The following is a 24,370-nucleotide window of genomic DNA, read 5'->3' as shown; positions in this document are numbered from 1 at the left end:
TCATATTCCTATTGAAGCAACTCTTCGTTACCCTAACTCGTACCCAAAATATTGTACAGAAAGATGAGAACTAAAGATAGTTTTTGAAAAGATCTCCTTTTAGGCATCCCCTTGAACTAAAGAAAAAAAGAAGCCTTAGCCGGATCCTGGGTTTACCCTGGAATCGGCCGATTCGTTTCCAAGCCAGTTCTAAGGTCAACAGGGTAAATTCTAGGGATACCGATCATCCTTATTGTCTATGCTTAAACAATCGAACAATCTTAAATACATAAATACAAGCCATATAGGTATTCCTCTCATTTATTAATCTAATAAAATGAGAAAACAATGGGTGCAAGGTTATCATTTGGAAGGATGCGAAAGGAGGAAAGGAAAAAAAAAAAGATGCATAGGAAAATCTGTGATGTAAATTGCCAACTAAGCTGATGTGAGAGGTGAATTGCCCAACCTACACAGCAGATGGCCATTTTTACAGTAATATTTTCATAGTGTAGCGGGACCACCGATTTTGTGAATTTATTGCTTTTGTTCGAAGCATAGGCGCCACCGATTCATTATTTCTGAGATTGGCAGTGCTTTCTTGCGCCGGAGAAATAGTGCAATTATATCTGGAAAACTTGGAAGTTGGAGAACATATATATGAACCCATTCAATTCCATCGTGGACCATCAATTCTCTTCACGTTCAAGGTACTCACCATCTACATTGTCTTCATTAGATTTAGCTCTAACCTAATTTTTATGGTTTAAATTAACTCGCGGCCCGATTTAATTTTCTTGTTTATCACGTTATATTGAAGTAGATTATGAAACTTAATGTGCCAATCGGTACGAGCCTTGATTGTCCGATGATTAGGGGTAAACATTATCCGATTTGGATGGATCTGTCCAAACCGGTGTATTCCTTGGCCATAGCAAAAATGATTCTCGTGCTTGGTACTCAAAACTTGACTTGAGCTCAATTGAGGTATTGAAATTTAGGCTCGAGCTCAAATTGAATAGTGCTTTCAAATATGCGAGTTTGATTAGCCTTGTGAGTCTATCGAGCTTACTATCGGCGAACTTGAGCATAGATAATCGAACATTCGAACTCAGGCCTTACTTGAAAGTAGGTGAGCTCATCTCGAATAATCATAGAGTCGAGTTCGAACTACCGTGGAATAGCTCCACTCGATTCGATTGCCCTAATAATCGCCATCACCCACTCTCTCTCTCTCTCTTTTTCATGTTGGGCTTGTCAATAATTTTCTTTTTCTCTGCCACTTCTCACGATTGCCATGATTCAGGAACCGATGGTGCATCATCCCCCACCCCCCAATGAATCGTACTCACACCTTCACAAAGTCTCTCGTAAATCTTTGACCCATCTTTCTTCTGACGCGATACATCTACTCCTCAACCTCGTCCCTGCCCTTCCGACGTGGATTGGTCAGGAACGACAGCACATCAACTTCGCTTTTTTTATGGAGTTGTTCCTGCATCAATTCAACGCTCAACGGCGCACCTTCAAATGTGTATCGTGGGATTATTTTATTTCGTTTTTATTGTTACGGAGTATTACATCTTTGAGAAGGCATAATGAAACTCCTTTGACATTTTGAGAATTGAAATAGTTTCCCATAGAAAAACCGTCCACCCCCATCATAAATCACGTGAAGACAGATTTATGTGCGTGTCGGGAAATAATTCATGTTACTCAAACACCGCAATGTTGCATAAGTGTCGTGGGGTATAACTAACACCACCAACCAAAGATCGTCACATGTGATTAATCAAGCCTATTTACATAGAATTATACGAGATTACACGGTATCTACAAGATATTCTGAAGAAGCCCAAACAAACAGGTCTTTGTATTGCAAATATGTCAACTATGTAGATGCAATACAATTGCGATCCTCAATCAATTGCCAGATCTACATGAAAAACGGAAGTCGTGCAATTCTCATCAACCGAAACCCTAAGCAAGGACTTAATGAAATATCGCGAATAAAAATCATAGATCGACTCGAGTTCGACACTTAGCCACCGAGAAAGTGCATAATGATGGGGGACCTAAGCTGGTCCTAGGGCCAACTAACTCTCAACAAGATCCAAAAGGTCTTGATGATTCAAGTCTTCACCTTCTCCTTATTCAAGTTCACACAAGAAAGGCCAAATGACAGAACAAAACCCATAACAAAGCTGTTGGTTGATGCTCACGCCTCAGTTTTTTGTTCATATTTTCTCTATCAAACCACTCTAACATTAGTTGGCTGCAGATTACATTACATGCATGATGGGCTGAGATAATATAGTCTATTCTGCACTAAGCAATATATTGCTGTAATAATTGTGGCACGCACCCATGTTGGTCTTCCCCCCATCTAATTACAAACGCCCCCTCTTGCTTTCTTCTTTGGTAAACGACTTCCTCTCGATTTGATTCGATTCCTCTCTTTCCCCCCCTCTTAATCAACAGGGAGTTAATTCCAATAGAGCATATCGTGCACGCAGAACCAACCCATTGGAGCATGCCTTTAGTGGAAACTAATGAACATAAAAAGGCAAAAAAATTTCTAAAAGTCAGCACTACATTGCTGGGTCGTGACTAGGGTTTTGGCTTCTATATCTTTTTCTTTAGTCATTTCTTTGGCCCGAGAAGGGAGATTGAAAGCCATGTGTATAGGGCAGTGGGTGGAAAGCAGAAGACATGAGTGGGATTTGAGGGCGTTGATAGGTCGAGGGAATAATGCATGGATGACTTACTAAGGATTAAACAAATGTGTTATTATTATTCAATTTCTTCTTCAACCCGATAGTGAACATCTGATTCCTGCAAGCTTCTTGAAGTTGATGAAGATCTGGATTAGTTGGAAAGATTTAATACCGTCGAGCTAAAAAGAAAAAAGAAGGATTAATCTAGGATAGTGATATGTTGCCACAACCAAAATTTTCTTCCACCACTTTTCCTCTTTCAATTTCTATATTTTGATTAGACTAATTTGCCCTCAAAACTCATCCGCAATATTCATGAAGATTCTCGAAAGACATGGCGAAAATAACATCTACCAAATTAGGCAACAATCAAGGAAGTCCAAATTCCTCTTAATTTATTGTTTATGTTATTTCCTAGTTTTCATGTTATCGAAGTGAGTAAGGTATACCTCTGTATGGCCAGAAAAAGAAGTATGCCATGATTTTATAGAAAAATGTTTTCCAAATCATTCATTTTTCGCGGAACAAACATATCCTTAGAATGAAAAGGGAAAGTTGAGTAAAGTTTTTCGCCATGAAAGAAAGAAAAATGTAAGTTTAATTTGCTTGATTACTTGCTTAATTTGTTAGAGGGTGTTTTTGTTTTTTTTTTAATATAATTTTCAAGAATCCTCATATAGATTGTGGATGAATAGTTAAGGACAAAAAAAATACTCCAATCAAAATAATATAGATTAGCAAAAAGTTGTGGAAAAGAAGGGTTTTTAATTTGACTATGGAAATATCATCCCCCTTAATTGACCGACTCAGCTCGTGTTACTAGATGACAATCGTGGACGTTGTTTATTAGGCGATGACACTACTATGGAATTCCCCTAAAAGAAAAGCATCCTATCAAAGAACCTAAGTTGCATCACGGGACAAGTAAGATTTGCCTTGCGAATGCAAAAGGGTGGGGGAAGCAACATCTATGAAATTTAAAGCGTAGAAACTAGAAAGAAAGAGACACTTTCGGAAAATTATAAACCTCATAAAGAATTCGGATCGTTGGGGCGGAAAATGTCGTATTTCCAGCACGGGAAAACCTATGAGATTATTACATCTATTGGCCCCAGCCAAGGGCTTCGTCTTTTTATAACCTTCTCGAAAAGGTCATATAAGCTTTTACGGGATTTTTAGTTAAATGTCGACGTCAATTTATACAGGTACGTGATGGAGATGGAGATATATATTTGGAGAAAGACGATCCCTTCACCCCTTTCTTTAATTGCTAGGGTTTGAGTGGAGGAGGTACCTTGTTTGTACCAAAGCAAAGATTTAAATTTGCAAGGAGAAGCGACGAGAGAGGATGCTTCACGCCAATACACGATTCTGATCTAAACTTCAATGTGCGAGGTCAAACCGAATGTGCTGTCTCTGTTGCTTTGGCTTTGGCCTTTGCTTTGCTTTGATTTGAATATGATGGGGGGATCGAATTACAATGGCGTTCCATAAAATAATCAAGAAAACGTTCAGCTCACTTGGTCCTCTTGGATCTAATCGAGAAAGGGTCATTTTCTCTCTCTTTTTTTTTTTCCCTTTTTTTTTTCTTTTTCTCTGGTGAGTGTGATTCTTGTTTCTTTCATGATTATGGCTCAGAGAAAAAAAAAATTCTCAGTGAACGACATGTGCGTCAGATATCAATCGCGGCAGATAAGCTGAGGCATACGGCATCTTTTCTCGTGCGTTGGGGACACCAAAACGAGACAGACAAGCTGAATGATTCCCATTGGCCATCTATGTGCAAACGCCACCAAGGACCCAAGTCCAAATTTGCCTAACAAAATGATGCAAACTCATCGAGTGGAGGCACACAAATGTTAGCTAGATCGGTGTCACTTTCTAAGATAAATACACCAATTTAAAAAATGGGTCGTTTCGGTTTTGGTTAGCTATGATAGATGGGAAATGAAATCAGGTACGGAACTGGGTAAAACTCGAGAAAGCAATCCAGCGTGATTGTCACACTAATTTTCTTGCGGTAGATGCACTACAAATAGGTGAATCAAGTCTCGGGACAAAGTTTTGCCCCGAAACTCAACTTTCGCCTTGATGTCTAGTCTATTTGTATGCCCCAATCAAATGCTAGTATACAACAAGTGATTATGCTTTTCTTTCCTACTTATGTGGTGCCTTTTTATAGGAATCCACATGTGCACCTTCAACCTTAGAATAATCGGGCTACTCAATGGTTTTACACGAATATTAATAATGCTAGTAGATCTAGGGCGAGATCTTTGCTAAAGTTTCTCTACGCGAGTAGTTTGACGATTTTTCACCAAACGACGTGGCAATTTCTTATATGTCGATAAGAATAAAAGGCCTTCAAATCTTGCATCTAGAGCGCATCATCCACAGGGAAACTTTGGGAGTAAGAGGGAAGTTTTTTCACGAGACAATAGATAGATGAAGTTGCCGTGCGACGATTTACGTTGTCAAGATGAAGCCACCTCATGTGGGTCACGACCCAAAAACAAGAAACTGCTCTTGATTGATGCCATTCCATCAACATGCAACTGGCTCTCCCTTTGCTTTTGGTGGCTTCTTCCTCTCTTTCTTTATCGCCTCCATTAATTAAAACACGTCCCCATCCATCTTGGGTTATTGGGGAAGATCGATCATCACCACCGACTCGCACCCTTTTTCCCCCCTTGGGAGCTTCACCCAAATTTTCTTTTCAATTTCTTGCTTTGCACCACGACAACCCATCCCAATCCTCTTTTTTCTATCTAGAAGAGATTAGGCAGGTTGCTTAGTGGTTGCAACTCTTCAAATTGTACTTATCTGACCCGACCCATCACTTTGAAAATGCTTTTATTTTCTTCCCAATATATATCATGTGAAGAGAGCAAGAAATCTTGAAAATTCAGAAGACTTTAAAGATTAGAAAGGTCACACAACCAACCGGCCTAATGACATCCGTGGACGATGGAATCATCTACGTATTTCATTGTGTATGTTCCTCTTTCACATATTCTTCAGGATAACCCCTCGTGGTTTTGTCCTTATACCCGGATGGAGTTTCCATCAATTTGGCTTATTCTTTCAATGATTTCGGCATCCACGCAATCCCATCCCCCTATTTTATTTGAATTCCCGTCCCTAGAAACTAGGGTCGATTAGTCCCACCAGGAAATGCCGAAATGATGTTGTGAAATGGACCTCGCACATCTCTAGACACCATAGATGAACCCACGATCCCAGCCATGTTCAGCTTCTCGAATACAGCTTCGTCCTGAGTGGAACACCCTTTCTCTTTAAATCTTCTCTTGTTCATAGATATGACATGATAATCTGAAGATATGCCCTTACTGTTTCGACTCGATTAACATGTGAAATAATTTGAATTTTATATCCAATTATCGCGATCGTGGATGCAATGTTCCACTTCCCTATCCCCCCTTACACAATTTCGATTTCGACTGGGAACTTCTCGCATTTGCTTCGAGAGGGGTCCAGCTCATTAAAGCAGAGCCTTAGCCCCAAGTTGCCTCATTACCTGGCAAAGAAAAAACCGATAGCCACTCGATTAGCACTCATTCAATGAGCACTAGACAATAAGTACATCCTTTTGCTTAGTCAAAGCGGTTGAAATGCTTTGGAGATCAGAGAGGTTTCAGTCACCTGTAGCTGTATTGAGATTGGGGACGGAAGGGCACAACGTTATTCGTCGTCTGTCTGAAAGAGAAGAGAAATCTCGATCGGACAACCACTTTTTTGGCGGGGAGAGATGGACAAGAAGGGACTCGACCAACAACCGTGTCTAAGTTAGGTTGCGAGTCTTGCGATGTCTTCTTCTCTGTTTTCTAAGACAAGGCATGAGAAAACAAGGGGAGGGCCTGCGGGTTGGGGAGCCATACAGCAACCTTCACGACCAAGTAAAATCCTAAAAAATCTAGCCCCAGAATGAGCAGTCTCTTGAGAATTTTTCAAGACCTATGTACTCAAATCAAATTCCAATTCAGCCGTCACAAACCTGTTTTTCTAATTGTAAAGTAAAGAAGAAAAGAAGTGGTAAAATTGACCGAAGAAAGAGGACAAAAAGGGAAACCGAATAAGCTAACTACGCACTTTCTTATCAAGAAAGTCCCACTCGGTAAGATTTCTTCATTGTCCATCCCCTATATATCGCAAAAACATAGCAAAATCTTTATCTAATGATTCAGAATTTGTATAGTGGTCAAAAAAAGAGGGGGGCAAGTTTTCCGATTCTCTGTAAAATTAGATAACTACTAATATTAACTTATAATACAGCACGATAAATAAAGATTAATCGCGCATCCGCGACTATATATATAGAAAAGCAAATCCCAATCTTATAAACCATTTTGAGCACCTAAGCAAAATACCAACAATTTAACTATTTCTGATGAGTTTTCTTATTCTTATTATATTAACAGAAGGTAACTGCACACGCACGCCCATCAGAACAACCACACAGCTGCAGCGCAACCCGTTCAATCACGCCATCACCTCTTCGTCTTTCCAACCGAAACTTTCCACACACTCCCAATTTACTAACATAGAAAGAAAATTGGGAAAAATCAACCAAAAATAGAAAATAATAATGGTGATGATGATGGCTTAAGCGCTAATTATTAAAATAATCCCTAATCAATGGATGCAAGGGAAATTGATAAAGTTGGGGGGGGTGGTGCGTGGCGCTGTCGTTGCGGATAACAGGAACGAACGACACAAGGAGCACGAGACAAAGACCAGACTCTTCCTCTCGAAAGGGAAAAGCCTCCCCCTCACGCGAAAGGAGGAGAAGCAGAGGAAGGAGGAGGAGGAGGAGGAGAAGGAGAGAGAACAAAGGCAAAACGAGCCAAACCCACAAAAGAAAGAGCACCCCCCACCAGCATCATCTCTCTCTCTCTGTCCGTCTCTGCGATTCGATTCCCCTTTCTCTTTCTCTCTCCCTCTCTCTCTCTCTCTGTGAAAACGAAGTCAGAAAAGAGGGCAAAAGAAAGGAGCTTGGGAGCGCGACGGTGGTGGTGGCGGCGGCGGCGGCGGCGGTGGGTGGTGGATTATCTGCGGAAATTTATTCATCAATTTCTTGATTCCCTCACGTCTCGAATACCGAAAGTCTCGAAGATTCCGCCCATGTCCTGACTGTGTCGTCATCGCCCTTCACCCTCTTCTTCTTCTTCCTCTCCCCCCGCTTCCATTTCTCTCGGTCTTTCGCCTCCCCCCCCACCCTTCATCGCTCGTCAATGGCCGTTCAAGCTCAGTACCCTTCCAACATCCTCTTCCTTAACAGGTGGGTACCCATCTCCCTCCCTCCCTCTCTTTCTCTCTCCCACTCTCTCTCTCTCTCTCTCTCTCTCTCTCTCTCTCTCTCTCTCTCTCTCTCTCTCTATCTTCGTGTGTGACATTTCGCTCGCTCTCTCTCTGCAGGAACGTGCAGGAAGGGCGTGATTACTCGGTGCAGGCACACCCAGGAGGATATCTCGATCAATCCAGCGCTCTATTCACCAATGGAGGTGAGAACAGCGAGACCCGACACTCGAAATCCTCATTCAATGCCCACATTGAAACTGGTTTCTGATGCCCTGCATTGTTCGTGACAGGAAGCGCCAACCCACGCAAGAGAGGAAGAGAAGATGCGATCTCCCCCGACAACACATCGTCGTTCATGGACCTATACACTCTGCAACCTCAACCTCAACATCAGCCTCAGCCTCAACCTCAGCCTCAGCTCGTAGACCTCGCTCAACTTCATAACCAGCAATCAGCGAATGCAGTATCCATCGGCCTGCGATTATCTCCCAGCGACCTGCAAATCCAGCGTCTCTCTCGCCGATCAGCTACTCCGAGCCCGAGCCCGAGCCCGACATCGTCGCTTCTCTCCAGTGATTTCGCTTCCCTAATCAAGCAACAAAGAGAAGAGATAGACCAATTCCTTCAAGCGCAGGTCGAAAACAGAGAGCGCACCGAGCGATGCGTTTTCTACTTCCATTCAAGTTCATGCGCACGTTTTCCTTGACCCATTCGCTGAGGGTTGATGGTTCGATTTCAGGGAGAACAGTTGCGGCGCATGTTGGCCGAGAAGAGGCGGAGGCAATACCGCGCGCTGCTCGTCGCGGCGGAGGAATCCGTCGCCCGGAAGCTGCGGGAGAAGGACGCGGAGGCGGAGAAGGCCGCGCGCCGCAACGCCGAGCTGACCGCGCGCGCCGCCCAGCTCGGCGCGGAGGCCCGGGCCTGGGAGGCCAAAGCCAGGGCCCAGGAAGCCGCGGTGGCGTCCCTGCAGGCGCAGCTGGAGCAAGCGCAGGTGATGATGGGCGGCGGGCGGGACCGGAGGTCGGAGAACGCCGGCGAGGCCGGGCCGGAGGCGCAGGCGGAGGACGCCGAGTCGGTGTACGCGGACCCGGACAGGGCCGCCGGGTCGGGCCCGGGCTGCAGGGCGTGCGGCGAGCGGGTGGCGACGGTGGTGCTGCTGCCGTGTCGGCACTTCTGCGTGTGCGCCGAGTGCGACAGGGTGGTTGGGGCGTGCCCCGTGTGCTTCTGCATGCGGGGCTCGAGCGTGGAAGTTTTCCTTTCCTAATGGGCCCACGCCGAGGCCCAACATTAGGCCCATTATTGGGCCCAAAGCGATGGACACGACGACGGTCCACGGTCAAAACAGGTGGAAGAGACCTCAGAGAACCCGAAAGAGGAAATAAAACGAAAAAGCAAAATATGGGAAAATTTTCATAAATCTTATTACAAGTTCGAGAATGAGAATCCTCGCTCTCACAGTTTTATTCTGTTTATTTCTTTTCATTATTATTATTATTATTTTCTTTTTGGGTGTGTGTACAGGGCGGCTGCTGCTGAAGTTCACTCGCATTTTCATTTTGTTCCTTCTTTTTATTTTCTTTTTATATTTTATTGAATTAGAGCAGTATATAAATTCTTTCATTAAGGTTTCCCACTCTCGATCCCTTTAGTCAAAGTCTTTTTTGGGCGGTCGAACGTCACGAGGCACTCCACGAAGTTGGCCGTCCTTACAATGCTCCAAGCGATTATAGGATCAGACCAATCATATCCCATTAGACTACAAAAAAGTCGTCCCGCGGCACTAATTCCATCTCGGGATTTCTCCAACTCTTTACGACTTTTAAGAATGTAACCCGAACCCGAGATCGGATCCTGGGCGGAGAACGTCTCGGGTTGGGTCTTTTTCTCCCGAGCCTTGTTCGGCGGATGCCCCGAGAGTTTACCCGACTCCGCAAACACACTAATACGCAATGGCGGACTAAAGTGGCGGCTGTTGCAACCTCCTAGGTTTCCCAACTCTACCTAGTTTTGGCAACCTCCTAGTATTTCTATACTTGAAACTAGACTTGGGTTTTCTTGTCTACCTCTTATAACTGAAGATTGTCGGGCCACCATGGGGCTACACCTAATCCAAGAGATATCCCATAATTGGCGTCGACTATCGAACCCACACGGAAGCCCACGTCGTGTCACATAACAAAGTAAAAGGCCTGAAAAAGAATAAGCTCGTCAAGAGTTGGGGGCCCATTCACGACATTGGGCTTGAAGAGCCCATGATGCGATTCTATCAGTTTCTTTCCTTCCAAGCCCAAACCTTGTGCTCTTGATGATTCAAGGTCATGTGATTCCATCCACAGCGGGTCTATCGTTAGTCAACGTGGTAATAACAATGTTTTTTTTTTTTTTTGTGTATTAGCTTGATGCGAATTCGAACTAGGGAAAAGTAAAGGGCCGAAAGCATCGTACCAGAAAACATTCTGGGATGAAATCTACAATGATTGCTTCAGACAAGAGGAGAGGGAGATTTCTTTCCTCTCTTTCCTATTTTTTTTTTCTATTTATTCCCCCCTTGTTTTGGAGATAGATCCGTCAAAATGAGTGCATTCCTTACTCCATATTTGATAGGCTGATTTGTTTTATGAATTAGTTATATTCAGTAAATGTGTCCTAAATAATTTTAAAATGGTAATGTCTAAAATAACATGAATGTTAAATGGGTTCACAGCTTACTTAGATTCAATTTATTTCTACGACTCTTTTCACTCTCTCTCACCCTCACTCAATCTTGCTCGCTCACTCTATGCTTTTGCCTCAATTTGTGTCCGAGTCTTCCTAAATTGGGTTAACTATGTAAGTGTTCTGGCAATACGAGTCCGATTGGCTATGGGTCACTAGATATTTCATGGAAATTGGATAATTTGGGACGGATCATTTTCGACTCGATCCAAATTCGACTCGATCCACCTATTTGACGTGTCTATATTGGAGAGAAGGAGCTAAGAACGAGCAAATATAGAAGGAATCGATTCGTTTTTTTTCATCCAAAAAAGAAAAACGAAGGAGAAGAAGAGGGGAATGCAAAGGAGTCCGAGGCCCACGACGACCTTGTCAAAGGGCGAGTGGGGGGACAGGGTCCACGAATTCGACGGTTTCTTCTTGGCGGGAGGAGGGTGGGCCCCAATCCCCAAGTTGGTCGTCCCTTTTCATTCTACAAAAGAAGTGGAGAAAAAGCGAAGAAAACGACGAACGAATCCCCTTTATTTCATTTCATCCCATTCACTTTTTTTTAGAGGAAAAAAAGAAAAAAGGGAGAGAGATGTAAAAGGCGGAGTTGGTCCTGGAGCCTCCCGAAAAACGGTGGGCCTCGGGCCGGTCCGGGCCGGGTCGGGTCGTAGCGTTAACGGGAGACCCGAGAGAGAGAGTGAGAGCCCCAGTCGCGGTCCCTGGCGCGTGGAGTTGCGCACTCCCGGATTCACATGTCCGTTGAGTCCGTCTTCACGGGTGAGAATTTTCCCATCGCAGCATTTGATGACCAACCACCCCCCACCCGACTCCCTTTACTGGTGTAATAAATCCACTCTGACGACATAGGCAAGTGATGCCCTCGTTTTTCAACCATCAGTGGTGGGGAAGATGCGCCAATTATTACGTGCTCTCTTAAATTGCCCGGAGCCATCCGAACGCGAGCCATCTCATTCCTCGGAGGAAAAAAAATGGTATAGGTACTAGCTAATTTGGACGCGTGAATGAAGAGAGCAGCGACCGATTTTACTTCGCCATGTTCGTTCTACAAGGGGGGGCGCACGCGAGGATCCGCAACGAAATTGCGGTCGCCGACTGAATTCCCTATAGGACATCGCCTGGAATTCGGATGCATCTTCTCTTTGATGGGTCTCTCCCGTTTCCCGTGCGGGTTACGCGAGACGTCCTTTCCAATTTTCTTGGATCGGAAGAGAGAAACGAATGCTGGGTGGCGATCGTGACGTGAACGCGCAAAGTGCCCCGCGTGGGGCCGGCACAAGCGTCTGATTTCGTCGTCGTGGAACAGTTGACGCTAAAAAAAAAAAAAGTGGGGGAATCAAGAAAATAGAATAGGAAAAAAGTAAAAAAGAAAAAAGAGAAAACCTTAATACGGGACAAATCATGTGCGGTGGTAGGTGGCGCGTGGGGCCCCCCCCCCCCCCGTCCTCCCCTCTTTTTTTTTGTTCTTTTCGAGAGATTGAGAGAAGATCTAGTAGCATGGGATCGCCGCATCTTCGACCCTGTCGTCGGCCCTTATTTACGAACGCGCCACTCGCGCCGAGCGAAGCAGGCGCAAGACGCAGTGGCCGTTTCCGTAATTCCACGGAACGGGAGGGGCAAATCGGTAAGTTTGGCCACCTACGATTCCATTGTCAATTTTTTTATGATGCAGGGGTATCTTTTCCTCAGCCAATGGATTCTCCTCCTCGGTTTCTTGAAACGCGGCCGTGGTTTCCTCTCCCTCTCTCTCTCTCTCTCTCTCTCTCTTCGGGTCCATAAATCAAGAACGCTTTTCTATAGCTTCGTCTCCTCCGCTGCCTCAAACCTTCTGCTAAAGAAAACGAAGCGCGGCCATTGAAGGGAGAACCAAGCGTGAGAGGAGGAGAGGAGGGTGGGCGAAAAGAAGGGTAGGGATCGAGAAGGATTTTTATGGAGGCCGCGGCGACCACGAGGAGCGGTTGTTTCATCGCCGACGATGACGATTCGCTGGCCGACATGGAGGCCGGGTTCGCGGAGAACGTGCGCGTGCTGAGGGATGCGGTTAAGAGATCGTCGCCTGCCGCTTCGCCGAGATCCGCGAGGTTCTACGACGCGAGGTTGGAGGACCACCGCCCGCATTTCCTGGAGACTTGCTTCCTCTGCAAGAAGCGGTTGGGGAACAACAGGGACATCTTCATGTACAGGTCGGTTGTTGTTGGGCCGCGCTGTTTTTATTTTTTTATTTTTTGTTGCTATTTTTTCTCTTTTTAGTGTTTTCGACTCTCTTCTGCGAGGGGCGAAGACTTGAGGGCTGTGGAATTTCTTAAGGGGCTTCGCAATTTGAGTGCTCGATCGTCTTCTCCTATGATTTCATGTGGATTTTGGGTTTGATCGTTTCGATAGCGATCTGAAAAATCCATTGCACTATTTGGGTGGGGGAAAAGAGTTCCTCTTTCTGTAAATCGCTTAGGGTGGTGAAGTTCGGAGAGAGAGAGAGATTAGAATCTGCAGAAGAAGCTTGCCGTGTGCTCTTGGTGCCTGAAAATGATGTTCTTGACAATATAGTGCTAGAAATGTCCGATTTCTTTTGTCAAAGATTTGAAGGAACTAAAGTCAATATATAGAGCAAATTTAGTCTCGCGTTTGCTCGGCCCCCTCCTAGGATATTTGACCATACGAGAAAGAATGCGCCTCAAAATTTTTCTGCACCTTTGGAGCAGCAGTCTTTTCGGGGGAAGGTTTTTTCTTCTAGGGTCGGTGCTGACTTGACGTTTCGTTGCGAATTGCAGAGGGGAACTCGCATTCTGCAGCGAGGACTGCAGGCAGGAGCAGATAGAGATGGAGGAAGCCAATGAGAGGAACTGGAACCTCTCTTCCTCAATGAAAGCCCTGAGGAAGAAGGGACACGCCAAGTCCACGTCTCCTCCCGAAGCTCAGGACCAACACTTACCCAGTAGAACCGTCGTTGCTGTCTGATCGGAGCGTTTGATAAAGTGTTAAAATCGTATACATACGTATATATACATATACCCAACTACTCTTTTAGCCTCTAACTAAGCTTTAAATCGCGTGTATTATATCGAAAATGATGATGTTTACATGGCGGGCCTCTCTGGAACATGAAGAAGGCCGGGAAAGAGAATAGAGTGTACAGTAGCTGAAGGGGGAGATTGCTGTTTTTGAGGATCTTCCTAGTTTCGCTCTTGTTTTTTTTCTTGTTTTTGCTGGAATTTTCATGTGTAAGCCCTCAAGTATGAACAATGAGTGAGCCTGGTTATAGCTTTCTTTACCTCATATGATGTTGCTCTCTCTTCCTTCCTTTGCCCTTTAAGGTTTCTTTGAAATTTAGACTTAAAGCAAGAGAATTCTAATGGCAAAGCCAAGAACGGAAGTCAAAGATCAGTGCCTAGGATACTCGAGGCGATGTTGACCTGGTCGTAAGAGAATTATGTAGAAGTGATTGATCACACCACCAGGGAAGCTTCTTTGAAAATTCTTCGTTACCTTTTCCGGTGCGGTGGGGGTACCGAAGAGTCAAAGTTCACGTGCCTGGTTTAGTTTCACCTCCTCTATAAGACTGGTAGCGTTTGGAAGAAATATTAGAAGATGATGAACATGGTGATGGTGATCGTGATCGAGGCAGTAATGGCGGTCACAGTACCTGCAATAGAAACTAAATATGACCCGGGTGTTTTTAAGGATCCTTGGAGAATGGATTCCCGACCCTTGACGGCCGTCGGATGAAATAACGTAAATCTCATTCATTAATTGTAAAAACTTTAGCGTGTTATGACATTTTGTCGGGAGTCATAAACAAATATAAGGAATTACGACAAGCTATGACCCGGGGAGATAGATCCCCAAATACCATTAAATTGTCCAATATAGTCTCCATTGAAGTCGGTATCTAAGATATGTTACGAACATAACCGATTCTCGTGTTTTGGGACTTTCATCTATTTCATTGTATTTCGATTTAGTTCCTAGGCTCGCTATATCGTCATGATCTCACTTATATGATGGAACATTTCAGACATGGGAAAGGCGGGTTTCCTTTTCATGTTTAAGATTAAACCTAGACTTATTTTCTCCCCCAAAGCAAATGTGAGTCACAGAAAAAAAAAAAAAGCCGAAACAATCAAAATATATAGTACTTCAATTCAACGGGGATAATGCATCGTATCATTGTCAAAACAGCGCAATGCGATTCAAAACTTGAAATCCAGACGGTGTGAGCTACTTCATTAGTTTTTCTTGGGATTTTGTTCCAGTTATATTGGCTCCATTTGTTCGCAAAAAATGTAACATTTCTAGAAAATGTTTTCCGAAAAGTTATTTTCTAGGAAAATGACAACATTTCCCGGTGTTTGGTTGAGACCCGCAAATGAACTAGAAAATATTTGCCGTCGTTGAGTAAGGAACATCTCATTTGATTTCTTAAATAGACATACACTAAGGAACTCGGCACAAGCACTGGGGTCTCAAGCCTGAATCCCCGACTCTCAAGCACGAGCATGGGCACAAGTCTTGGGTCCACTAAAATTGAGCCCGAGAACTCGGTGTTTGTGCCAGGCTCCCTGGCGCCCCGGCCCGGGTCTACAAAGGTCGGGCACCAAGGACCCGGCCTCGCTGCCAAGGGCCCAAGAACGAGCATTGGGGTTCCTGCACCCAAGCGCAGAGTTTCCGATCCAAGGACCATAATCTAGTCATATATCCAAATGCTAAAAAATGAGAAAAATGTTTCCCGCGAAACAAATGCAGTCACAAAGTACAAAAGGAAAAGGACGAAGGAAGCAAAGCTTCGCGTGATCTTAGTTTCCACTGTAATGGCCTGCCAAATACCAATCCTGGTCATATAAGGCGCGAATGCTAACCATTCTGCTCCAGAAATCAAATTCTTGCTAGAAATTGATTTCCGAAATTCTTATCAGAAATTGATTTTTTGAGGAGAAATCTGTTTGATAAAACATAATTAATTCTACTCCAGAAATTGATTTATGGAACAGAAATCTATTTTTATTTTTTTATTTTTTTGGGCACCTCAAAAAATTTAAATTTCACTCAAAGTGGGTGCCCAAAGGTATTTTAAGCCATTCTGTGAAGTTTTGAAATTTTTGATTTTTTTTATATTTTTTGAAAAAAATTTACCAAATTTCCTATTTTCTCGAAATCTGACTTTTTTTTTATTTTCTGGAAATTTTTATGAATTTTTCTGGAATTTTTCAATTTTTATGTATTTTCTGAAAAAAAAAAATTAATGAGAAAAAGAGAGAAAATAGGGAGAATGCATTCTGGAAGAGAGAAGCTACAAAAAGTAGCTCCTCTTTTTCTTGCTCAAAACTCATTCTGGAATCAAAAATACATTCTGGAATTAAGAATGCATTCTGGAATCAAATATTTTTAATAAACGCATTTTTATTCCAGAATGCAAAAATTGCTCTAGAATGCATTCCGGGAATTTTTTAATAAACGCATTTCTGTTCCGGAATGCATTCTGGAGCAGAATTTCTACTCCAGAATTGATTCCATGCGCACGCATAATGACTCGGGCCTAATTTTATTGGGCCTGACGAGAAGACCTTGAAGAACGCACAAACATTCTCCCTTTTCTCAGTACTTTGCTCTCAGCGCAAGGTTGGGTCGGGCCTCACGTCCGAGCCGAGCCGTTCCTTTTTGTCGGCCGAAAGGATACCGTGCATTGCTTTGGGTCGCCTCGTTCCCCCCGAATGGCCGACGAACGAAGCGAGAGCGCATCGTGCAGACACGTACACACGATTCCAGATCCCGAATGAATGGAAAAATCGTCACGATCCAACATCATGTAAAAGTCTAATCTAATCTTTAATTTAATCGGAAGAGAAGAAGATCCAACACACGTGTCGTCGCGTGTCTGGATTTGCATACTGTCGGCAGAACCAGAGAGAGAAGGTGGCCACCACCAATTCACGAGACTGCCATTACCCGCCTCGCCCCATCCGTTTTTTTTAACTTCATTCAACCGTCTTCCTCAGTCCCACTCTTACTTCTCCAGATCACGCACGTTCGCACGCACGCTCTCTCCCCTTCTCTCTGCGTAAGAAGATCTCTCCCGCTCGTCCGCAGAAATGGAGGACTTGATCAAGGGCCTGATCGACGTGGCTCTCGGTGGCCTTCGTGAAGACCGGAACGACCAAGAAGACTCCGATGATCAGCGCTCGCGCGACGAGCGTTCCAGATCCACTTGGGCCGAGGTTGGTGTCGATCGAGCCGTTTCGTCTCGTTCTGTTCTCTTTCTTTTGTTCTTCTTTTTTCTTATTTTGCTTCGGTAACGGAAGCGATGGCTGTTGGTGATCGATGGTGACACGGAAATGGTTTTTTGCAGGTGGTGTCGGGAGATCAGGACGGCGACGAGGGACGGGGGAGTGAGGATCGACAGGGATATCGCCGTAGTTCGTGGAATGAGGAGGTTCGATTTCGACGTTTGAAATTGGAACCTTTCGGGTTCTCTCTTTGTTTTTGAGAACAGTACGTGCAGGATTTGAAGTTAGGGCCTGATTAGGATTGTGATTTTGCAGGAGAAGAGCGAGAATGAGCACGGGGCGTGGGGGACTGCGGAGTCAAGGCCTTCGAGGCGACCCCAAGTGGTAAAATTTTAGTATTGATCGGTGCTGTTGCATGGTGTCTACACGGCGTTGGAGTGGTCTGTGTGTTAATCCAGGCTTTTCCTCGAGTGGTTCGACTAGCGTTGGTGGGATTTTTCTATGATACAGGGGTTTTGCAAATTTATATATGGAGCTTTACACGAATGGTGTCGGTTCTGCAACATCCTTGAATTGACGGAGAAGATAATATATATTAAGTCCGTGATGCTTTTATATGTAGTTGGATTCTCTTGGGGTCCTTGTTTTCTTCATTTGCTTTGAGTAGTTATAGATGCAAGGTGGAATTATTTGCATTGTGTTCTGGAGCTGGTTGTCGTGGTTTTCACTTCATGCTTTTGCTTTTGCCTCTCCATCTTGTCATCTATATTTTATCATCAAAATGTCTCCAATTGCCGCAGGCTGTAGATCAGGGGTATGAAACCCATGAAGATGGCAGAAGGCATAACTATGACCAAACCCCTTGGAACAGAAAGGTGTGCTGTTTTTTTTCCCCTGTTCCAGATACAAGTAACACTATAACGAGAAAGAAAAATTGAAATTTCGAGTGATCACATTTTAACAGGAGGACAACCAGGAGAGTAACGACGACTGGGAAGCTGTTGGCAGAAAGCATCAGAGGCAACCTCACAAGGTTTCCGTTATATCAGAAAACAGTTGAAGGATAGTGAAATGAATATTGCTTTCTAAAAGTTCCTTTCATCAATCGAATATGCAGTAGTGTCGATGGCTTTTTGAGCTTCTTAGTTTAGTTCTCTATGTGCTAAGAGATCATGGCCGGACAAATTGACATTTTGTGATATAGATGAAAATGATTGGAAGGAATAAGATAACAGCAGATAAAGAGCGAAACTGACTATGCTCATCTGTTTTCTGATAACCTAAGATAATATGGACGTGGTCTGGATTGTGTGCGATTTGGGGACTGATATTTGGCATCTAAAGATGCTGACTCTATAACCATACTGATAAGAAAGAGTAATAATTGTAGATGAAGCTTCACTTGTGAAGGATTTTGTTTATCATCATTTTGCTGGTCCTTCATTAGGTATTTAACCTAGACAATCCACAACAAGATTTTGGCATTGTGTTATCACATTAACCATCATCCATTTGATGTTTAACATGAGCATTACTGAACAGAACATCTCTAGTAATTGTGTTCTTTGCCTATGGTGTTATTTCTGTCATAATAAGAACTCCGGTCTACCAATTATCAGGTTCAGATGGATCACTGGCATGGATACAAACGGCCTCCTAGTGAGCAGGAATACTCCAATGAGGTTGAAATCGGTTCTGGCATAGAACCCACAGAGGAGGAACTTTCTGATCTATCACAAGCCTGTAACAAACTCTGGGAACTCGACTTGAACCGATTAATACCAGACAAGGACTATCAGATAGATTGTGGTGAGGGAAAGAAGGTCTATCAAAAGGAAGACATGGCACAGGGAAGCTTATTTAGCTGGCTGAGTGAAGATGTATTCAGAAGGCCTACTTACTCTCGCTTTTGTTCTCTTCTCGATAATTACAATCCAAATGGAGGTTGCAAAGAAGTTGTGACATCCGAAGAGAGGCAGGAACAGGTTGCTTTTATAGAAGAAATTAGCAGAACAGCACCAATCAAGTATCTTCACAAGTATTTGTCGTCCAAGGGCATGGTATCTGGTGACCGTCAAGAGTTCAAAAGTGTGATGATGCGACTATGGTTTGATCTCTATGGCCGAGGTGGTTCATCCAGTTCCTCATCTGCTTTTGAACATGTTTTTGTTGGGGAAATCAAGCAATGTGGTGAGGAAGAAGAAGTTTCTGGCTTTCATAATTGGCTTCAGGTAACCTATCTAGCTGCATTTTCCTTTCTTGTTCATATCTAAAATAAGAATGAGGTAAATGATTATAATACTTGGATCTTTATCAATTCTCAAACTAGTGTCCGGAAACTCCTTAGACATCTCTTGAACTTGTCCATGAGGAAATCCAAACTGGTAATCTCAAGAATCTCAGAAGTTTTGGCTTCTAGGTAATTATGGTTTTGACTTGGAGGTAGATCTTTTAATTGGAACTGTCGAATTAGTTTCAGACTCTGCCATCACTTTGTTTATTCTTTGCTTAATAATGCACTTAACAAAACAGTGTAGGTTCATAGTTTTAAGAAGATGACTTTCGCTCTTACTGAGAATTGGCACCTACATGTATCACTCTAATGTATTTTAAGATGCATCTTAACCAAAAGGGCAAAAAGTAGAAAGTTGTTTGTACATTTATTCCCTTTAGTACTTCTCTTTCTGTCTTAGACTCGGAATCATCTGGCATGCGTCTTTCCACCATGACAGAAGTAAAATATAGTATATGATATGAACAAAGTCGAAGTTGCAGTTTTTTTTTTTTTGGTCTGAGTTGCAGTTCAGTTTTGTCTTATTTCTTACTTTCTTTTTTTGTCCTGCCTATCCAGTTTTACCTAGAAGAGGCAAAAGGAAGAGTTGATTATCAAGGTTACATTTTTCCTCGACGCCGTGGGGAGATTGTAAGTAATAGCAATCCTATCATATCTGTTTGTAATTTAGGTCCGATATTAATTGGTGATCACCCAGGCTTTAGGGTATATGTTGTACTATAACTGGTTGTTCTATTTTGCATGTTTTTTTTTCTGTTAGATTCTCCTCACAACTGTACTAAGCGTTCCCTTTTAACATTGAAGCACCGGGACAGCGCACGTGCACATAAGTTGGATAACATTCATCTAGAGTACTAAGCACTGTGACATGCTGCATTCTGTGGAGATCCTTTTCTATTGCAATATATTCGTTGCATGATGTAATAATGTTATATATATTCTAGATCAATCATATTTCAAGAGACCCCGGAATCCAGTGACTACAGGAATCTGTGGCTGCCGTGCCTCTTGTTTCATGTAGGTTGGAGGCATTCTTTCTTGGAGTAGAGCCGTTGAACCAAGGGGCTATTAGAAGGGACTTGTACTGCATGTTGACGTTTTCAATGTTCACATGTTGAAAAATGAGGAATCTCTTTTGAGATATTTAGGGGGATTACGTAGTCCTTTTACAAACTACATAGTGCTATATTTGACAGTGTCATCCTAATCCAGTAGTCAAGCCCCATACATGCTTCGTCTGAAATATGCTTCCATATGCAGTGCATCAACAGGGTATTGTTCAGTACGCTCTGTTTTCCATGTTCTGATCCCCTGATTTATCTAAATGCGAATTAACAATTACCGTATTTCCAAGTGGAGCGGAGCATTTTGCCTTCTGTTAATATGATATATATTGAATGAATTAATGAGGTAGATTACTCTTACAATTGATTCAGGAATGTTTAGCTAACGTGTGATCTTTTACTTAAGTGCATTTTCAACTACTAATTTCTCTCGTCATTGCACTTGCAGCCGGACTCCGAAACCCAGTTGCTCACTGTTCAGTTTGAATGGAATGGGATTCTCAAATCCGTGTCAAGCACATTAGTTGGTGTGAGCCCGGAGTTTGAAGTTGCCCTCTATACTCTATGTTATTTTGTGGGTAGAGAGGACAACCACGTCCAGCTGGGCCCATATTCTGTTAACATCAAATGCTATAGGTTTGGGGATAGAATTGGATCGGTGTTCCCTGTATCTGAGTGCTGAAATTTGGTCATCGTGAGTACTGTTCTTTTGCTCTCGAGAGCTAAGTTGTAATCATCAGAAATTTTCTCGCTGGACGCTGTAGTGAAGAGAAAATCAGCTCATTCTGCTCCACAAACGTTTTAGTCTAGTGACATCAGGTGTTTTTGTAAAAAATGACATTGTAGTAATGCATGGCCATCATTTCGTGGATTTTCTCCTGTTAAGGATGTTTTAATATGCCTTGACTTTCATGCAATGAGAGTTCTCATGATGCTTCATTGATTTGAGTGTTTCCTAATGGCTCATGGATCTTTTCCTGAATCCTGCCAACAGTCAAGTAGCATTTCATTGTGAAGATAAGCCTATATGTTGTCGTTCCATCAATTCGTGTTTATCTATAGACCTCATGTTTATCTCCACACAAGTTGATTGTCTTTTCGGTGTGTGATCTTTCAAATGATCAGGGCACTTGTCAACAAGCAATGTATCGTAATATTAAGAAAGATCTAGTTGAGGACGACTGATGATATGGCTCGGATAATTGGTCCAGTTCACTTGGAGGGACGTTGATCTTATCAACATGAATAACTTGTTCCGTTTCTATTTGAAATTCATATTAGCAAGTCGAATTGGGTAAATGAGGGGCATAGTTCATATTTCCCGATGACTTAAACTCAGGCAGGAAGGCAGGATACTAGTGGAATCTTTCTTATGCTGCAGTAAATATACAATTTGGACATGTTGCTTAATGTCTTACAATTCTCTCTTTGAGTTTCCCTATGGATCCTTCTCTTTTTCTCTAGGCCTATGGTTCTTTGTTGCCAGCAGAACTAACATTTATCTTCAGTTGCATACTTTTGAAGTTGGAACTATACAACGGACAAGGATAGATAAGGACCGCGCGACCCGGGTTACTGAACCGGAGAAAAGAAGACGACCAGCATAAATATCCATGGCAAAGAGCAATGGATTTTGAGAAATATCTCGATACTTTGAGAGATATTTTTGCAAACAAGGAGTGAGTCTCGATATTTGAATCTTACGTCGTTTGGCAGGAAGGGTTCATTGAAAGGAGGCAACATGGAATTATGTTCTTTCTTTTCGTTCTTTACCGGGTTTAAAGACGCTTGGTCTAGACGTTTATCTGTTAAAAGTAGCTGAGACATTTGCACCCAAGGAACACTTGATCGGCCATGACCAAAAGAATGAAAGAAAGAACATTTGACGAGTCTATTGGGGATAGAATCGATATTGTTGGCTGTTTAACTATGGAGTGGCCCTAACAGTTTCTTCTCCAATTAATCGGTGTCAAGTTCAACATCACCGAAACACCTACTGATGCCAAACCTCAAGCTAAACAAACCCAAAATCTTGTTTACCCTACATTCTAATGTTACTCTAGAAAAATGAATTCCGTAACCCGGGTTTGTCAATCTTGGTAGCCTAAGTTCTCTTTCTCTCTCTCTCTCTCTATCTGAAATTTTGCTTTCACGCTAAGGAAGACACACCAGAAAACACGTTAAGGCACGGAGGGACCACACGCATGTGCGAAGAAGGAAGCGGATACGTTTGACAATGAGGAACCACAAAAAATAGGGGGGAAAAGAGGATGAAGGAGGTAATTGCAAGTTGAAAAGTCGTGGGGATCCCTTTTGTAGGATTTGCTACTTGACAAAAATTGGAGGGTGTGGGATTCAATGCAAAAGGCCAATTTAAAGTTCTCACTTTACAGAGACAGAGACATGCAAAGTTCGCGGATCCGAAGAGAAAGCAAGCAGGTTAACTGTCATTAACGTTTGCTATTTACTGAAGAAAAGAACTGTGGACCTTATTATAGCCAATGGTTCGAACTAAGTCTCCGGTCAATTGAGTTACAACCGTTTTTTCCTATCAAGAATCCATGTCGTTTTGGGAGCGAAACCCAATTTTTAGTAAGAATACGATAGTAATTCGCCAATAAAAGCGAGACAGACCGACATGAGCCGTTGCATCACGTAGCAGCCAACGTGTTCAACGGTACCGGACGCTTCGTCGAATTGACCAAAGACTTCTCAAGATGTGTCGATGCTCGAGATTAAGTCGACCCAACTTTCGGTTCCCAAATAGAATTCGACGTATATACATACGCGGTAGCCCAGAGGGAGACCATATGGGATATTTGTCAGAGCAAAGTAGTTCCTCAGGATGCAAATTTTGGGGGCCACAATGTCCCTCAAGAGCGTTCATGCTTAAAGAAAGCTCCTGATAGTTTACCTGTCATACTTTTTTCTTTTGAAACAGTTGCTCTTTATCATAGTTCTTCTTCTTCTTGGCAGTCATAGAACTTATTCTGAAGGGTTAATACCACGAAAAATCATAAATTTGTACACTCGTGACAAATTTACCGTAAATTTAACATAAAAAATCCAAAATTGATACACCTGTGACAGTTTTACCCCAAACTAATTTTTTGACCATCAAAAACTCTAAATTGATACACCCGTGATAAATTTATCCTCCGTTAGTTTCCGTTAAATTGGATTAATATCATAAAAAAATCCCAAATTGGTACACCTGTGACAAACAAATGGTTAAACCCCAAACCGATATATCTGTCAACTGCCACGTGTTATCCAACTTAGCAAATCGACGATAAAATTTAACAGAAATTAACAGGGAATAAATTTGTCACAAGGATACCAATTTGGAGTTTTTGGTAATCAAAAAATTAATTTGGAGTGAATTTATCACATGTGTACCAGTTTGAAATTTTTCGTGGTATTAACCCTATTCTGAACACAAAGATTTAGCGCCATGACTCTCCCCTTCTATCCATAATGGCACTCTATCGTTCTCTTTCAATTTGAAATATTTGACGGTGCTTGTTCCTAAGGTTTCAGCGTGAGGAGATAAGGCCTCGCGTCCTCCACAAGAAAATTGCAAAATGGTGGGCCTAGGGTTTACGTGGTGGCAACAGCAAAACCCTCCTTTGAATTAGGACCATTCCATCCACATCAACCTGCACAGAAATTCCAAGATATCACCTCTTAGTTCAGGTCCCACCCTCTGTCTATGCACTTGATCGTCGGCACGAATATATCTCAGGACGTGAACAGTTCCTAGGCAAAAGCAGTTCCTTTCATTGCCTACTACAATCTCATGTAAATTCTAGTTAGAAGTCTGACACCATCAATCTTTTGGTTGCATCCTTGTATTGTATTGTGGTGAAAAATCAAAGCGTTACTCAGCCCCCAAGCAAAACATCCTGTGTCCGCCACTGTGTATATATGAAATTATAGATAGACTGGGAAGAAAAAAGCATATCATAACCCAATAGAACAAGTCAATCACATTGCGAAAGCACGATAAATTCTACACTGAAAGCTAAAATAAAAGGCATAGCCTTGAATCAGTTCCAT

The 24,370-nt window shown here is 42.8% G+C and overlaps 3 protein-coding genes across 5 annotated transcripts; all 3 read left to right on the top strand.

Annotated features, from left to right (window-relative positions):
• Window positions 1–7,361: 7,361 nt before the first annotated feature.
• On the top strand, window positions 7,362–9,648 carry LOC115685385 (BOI-related E3 ubiquitin-protein ligase 1). Its single transcript, XM_056304615.1, has 4 exons — window positions 7,362–7,995; window positions 8,133–8,218; window positions 8,306–8,649; window positions 8,755–9,648. Exons 1-4 carry the CDS (start codon window positions 7,949–7,951, stop codon window positions 9,277–9,279), a joined length of 1,002 nt encoding a protein of 333 aa, XP_056160590.1. The 5' UTR covers window positions 7,362–7,948; the 3' UTR covers window positions 9,280–9,648.
• Window positions 9,649–12,459: 2,811 nt separating this feature from the next.
• LOC115685341 (FCS-Like Zinc finger 2) lies at window positions 12,460–14,004 on the top strand. Its single transcript, XM_030610395.2, has 2 exons — window positions 12,460–12,919; window positions 13,505–14,004. The coding sequence occupies exons 1-2, from the start codon at window positions 12,666–12,668 to the stop codon at window positions 13,689–13,691; spliced, it is 441 nt and encodes a 146-aa protein (XP_030466255.1). The 5' UTR covers window positions 12,460–12,665; the 3' UTR covers window positions 13,692–14,004.
• Window positions 14,005–16,720: 2,716 nt separating this feature from the next.
• LOC115685427 (uncharacterized) lies at window positions 16,721–21,182 on the top strand. Of its 3 annotated transcripts, none has more exons than XM_030610505.2 (8): window positions 16,721–16,945; window positions 17,077–17,160; window positions 17,270–17,338; window positions 17,755–17,829; window positions 17,919–17,987; window positions 18,574–19,185; window positions 19,806–19,877; window positions 20,760–21,182. In XM_030610505.2, the coding sequence occupies exons 1-8, from the start codon at window positions 16,820–16,822 to the stop codon at window positions 20,991–20,993; spliced, it is 1,341 nt and encodes a 446-aa protein (XP_030466365.1). In that variant the 5' UTR covers window positions 16,721–16,819; the 3' UTR covers window positions 20,994–21,182. The 3 variants fall into 3 exon arrangements, with proteins under 3 accessions (XP_030466365.1, XP_056160482.1, XP_056160481.1); XM_056304507.1 differs by lacking the exon at window positions 20,760–21,182 and adding an exon at window positions 20,444–20,503; XM_056304506.1 differs by having other exon boundaries at window positions 16,738–16,945; window positions 17,254–17,338.
• Window positions 21,183–24,370: the final 3,188 nt, after the last annotated feature.

Source organism: Syzygium oleosum, unplaced genomic scaffold (assembly GCF_021117445.2).
Source record: "Syzygium oleosum isolate NSW1041296 unplaced genomic scaffold, Sole_v2.1 Sole_v2.32, whole genome shotgun sequence".
NCBI lineage: Eukaryota > Viridiplantae > Streptophyta > Magnoliopsida > Myrtales > Myrtaceae > Syzygium > Syzygium oleosum.
The sequence above is the reverse complement of the archived record's forward strand: the minus strand, read 5'-3'. Positions and strand labels throughout refer to the sequence as shown.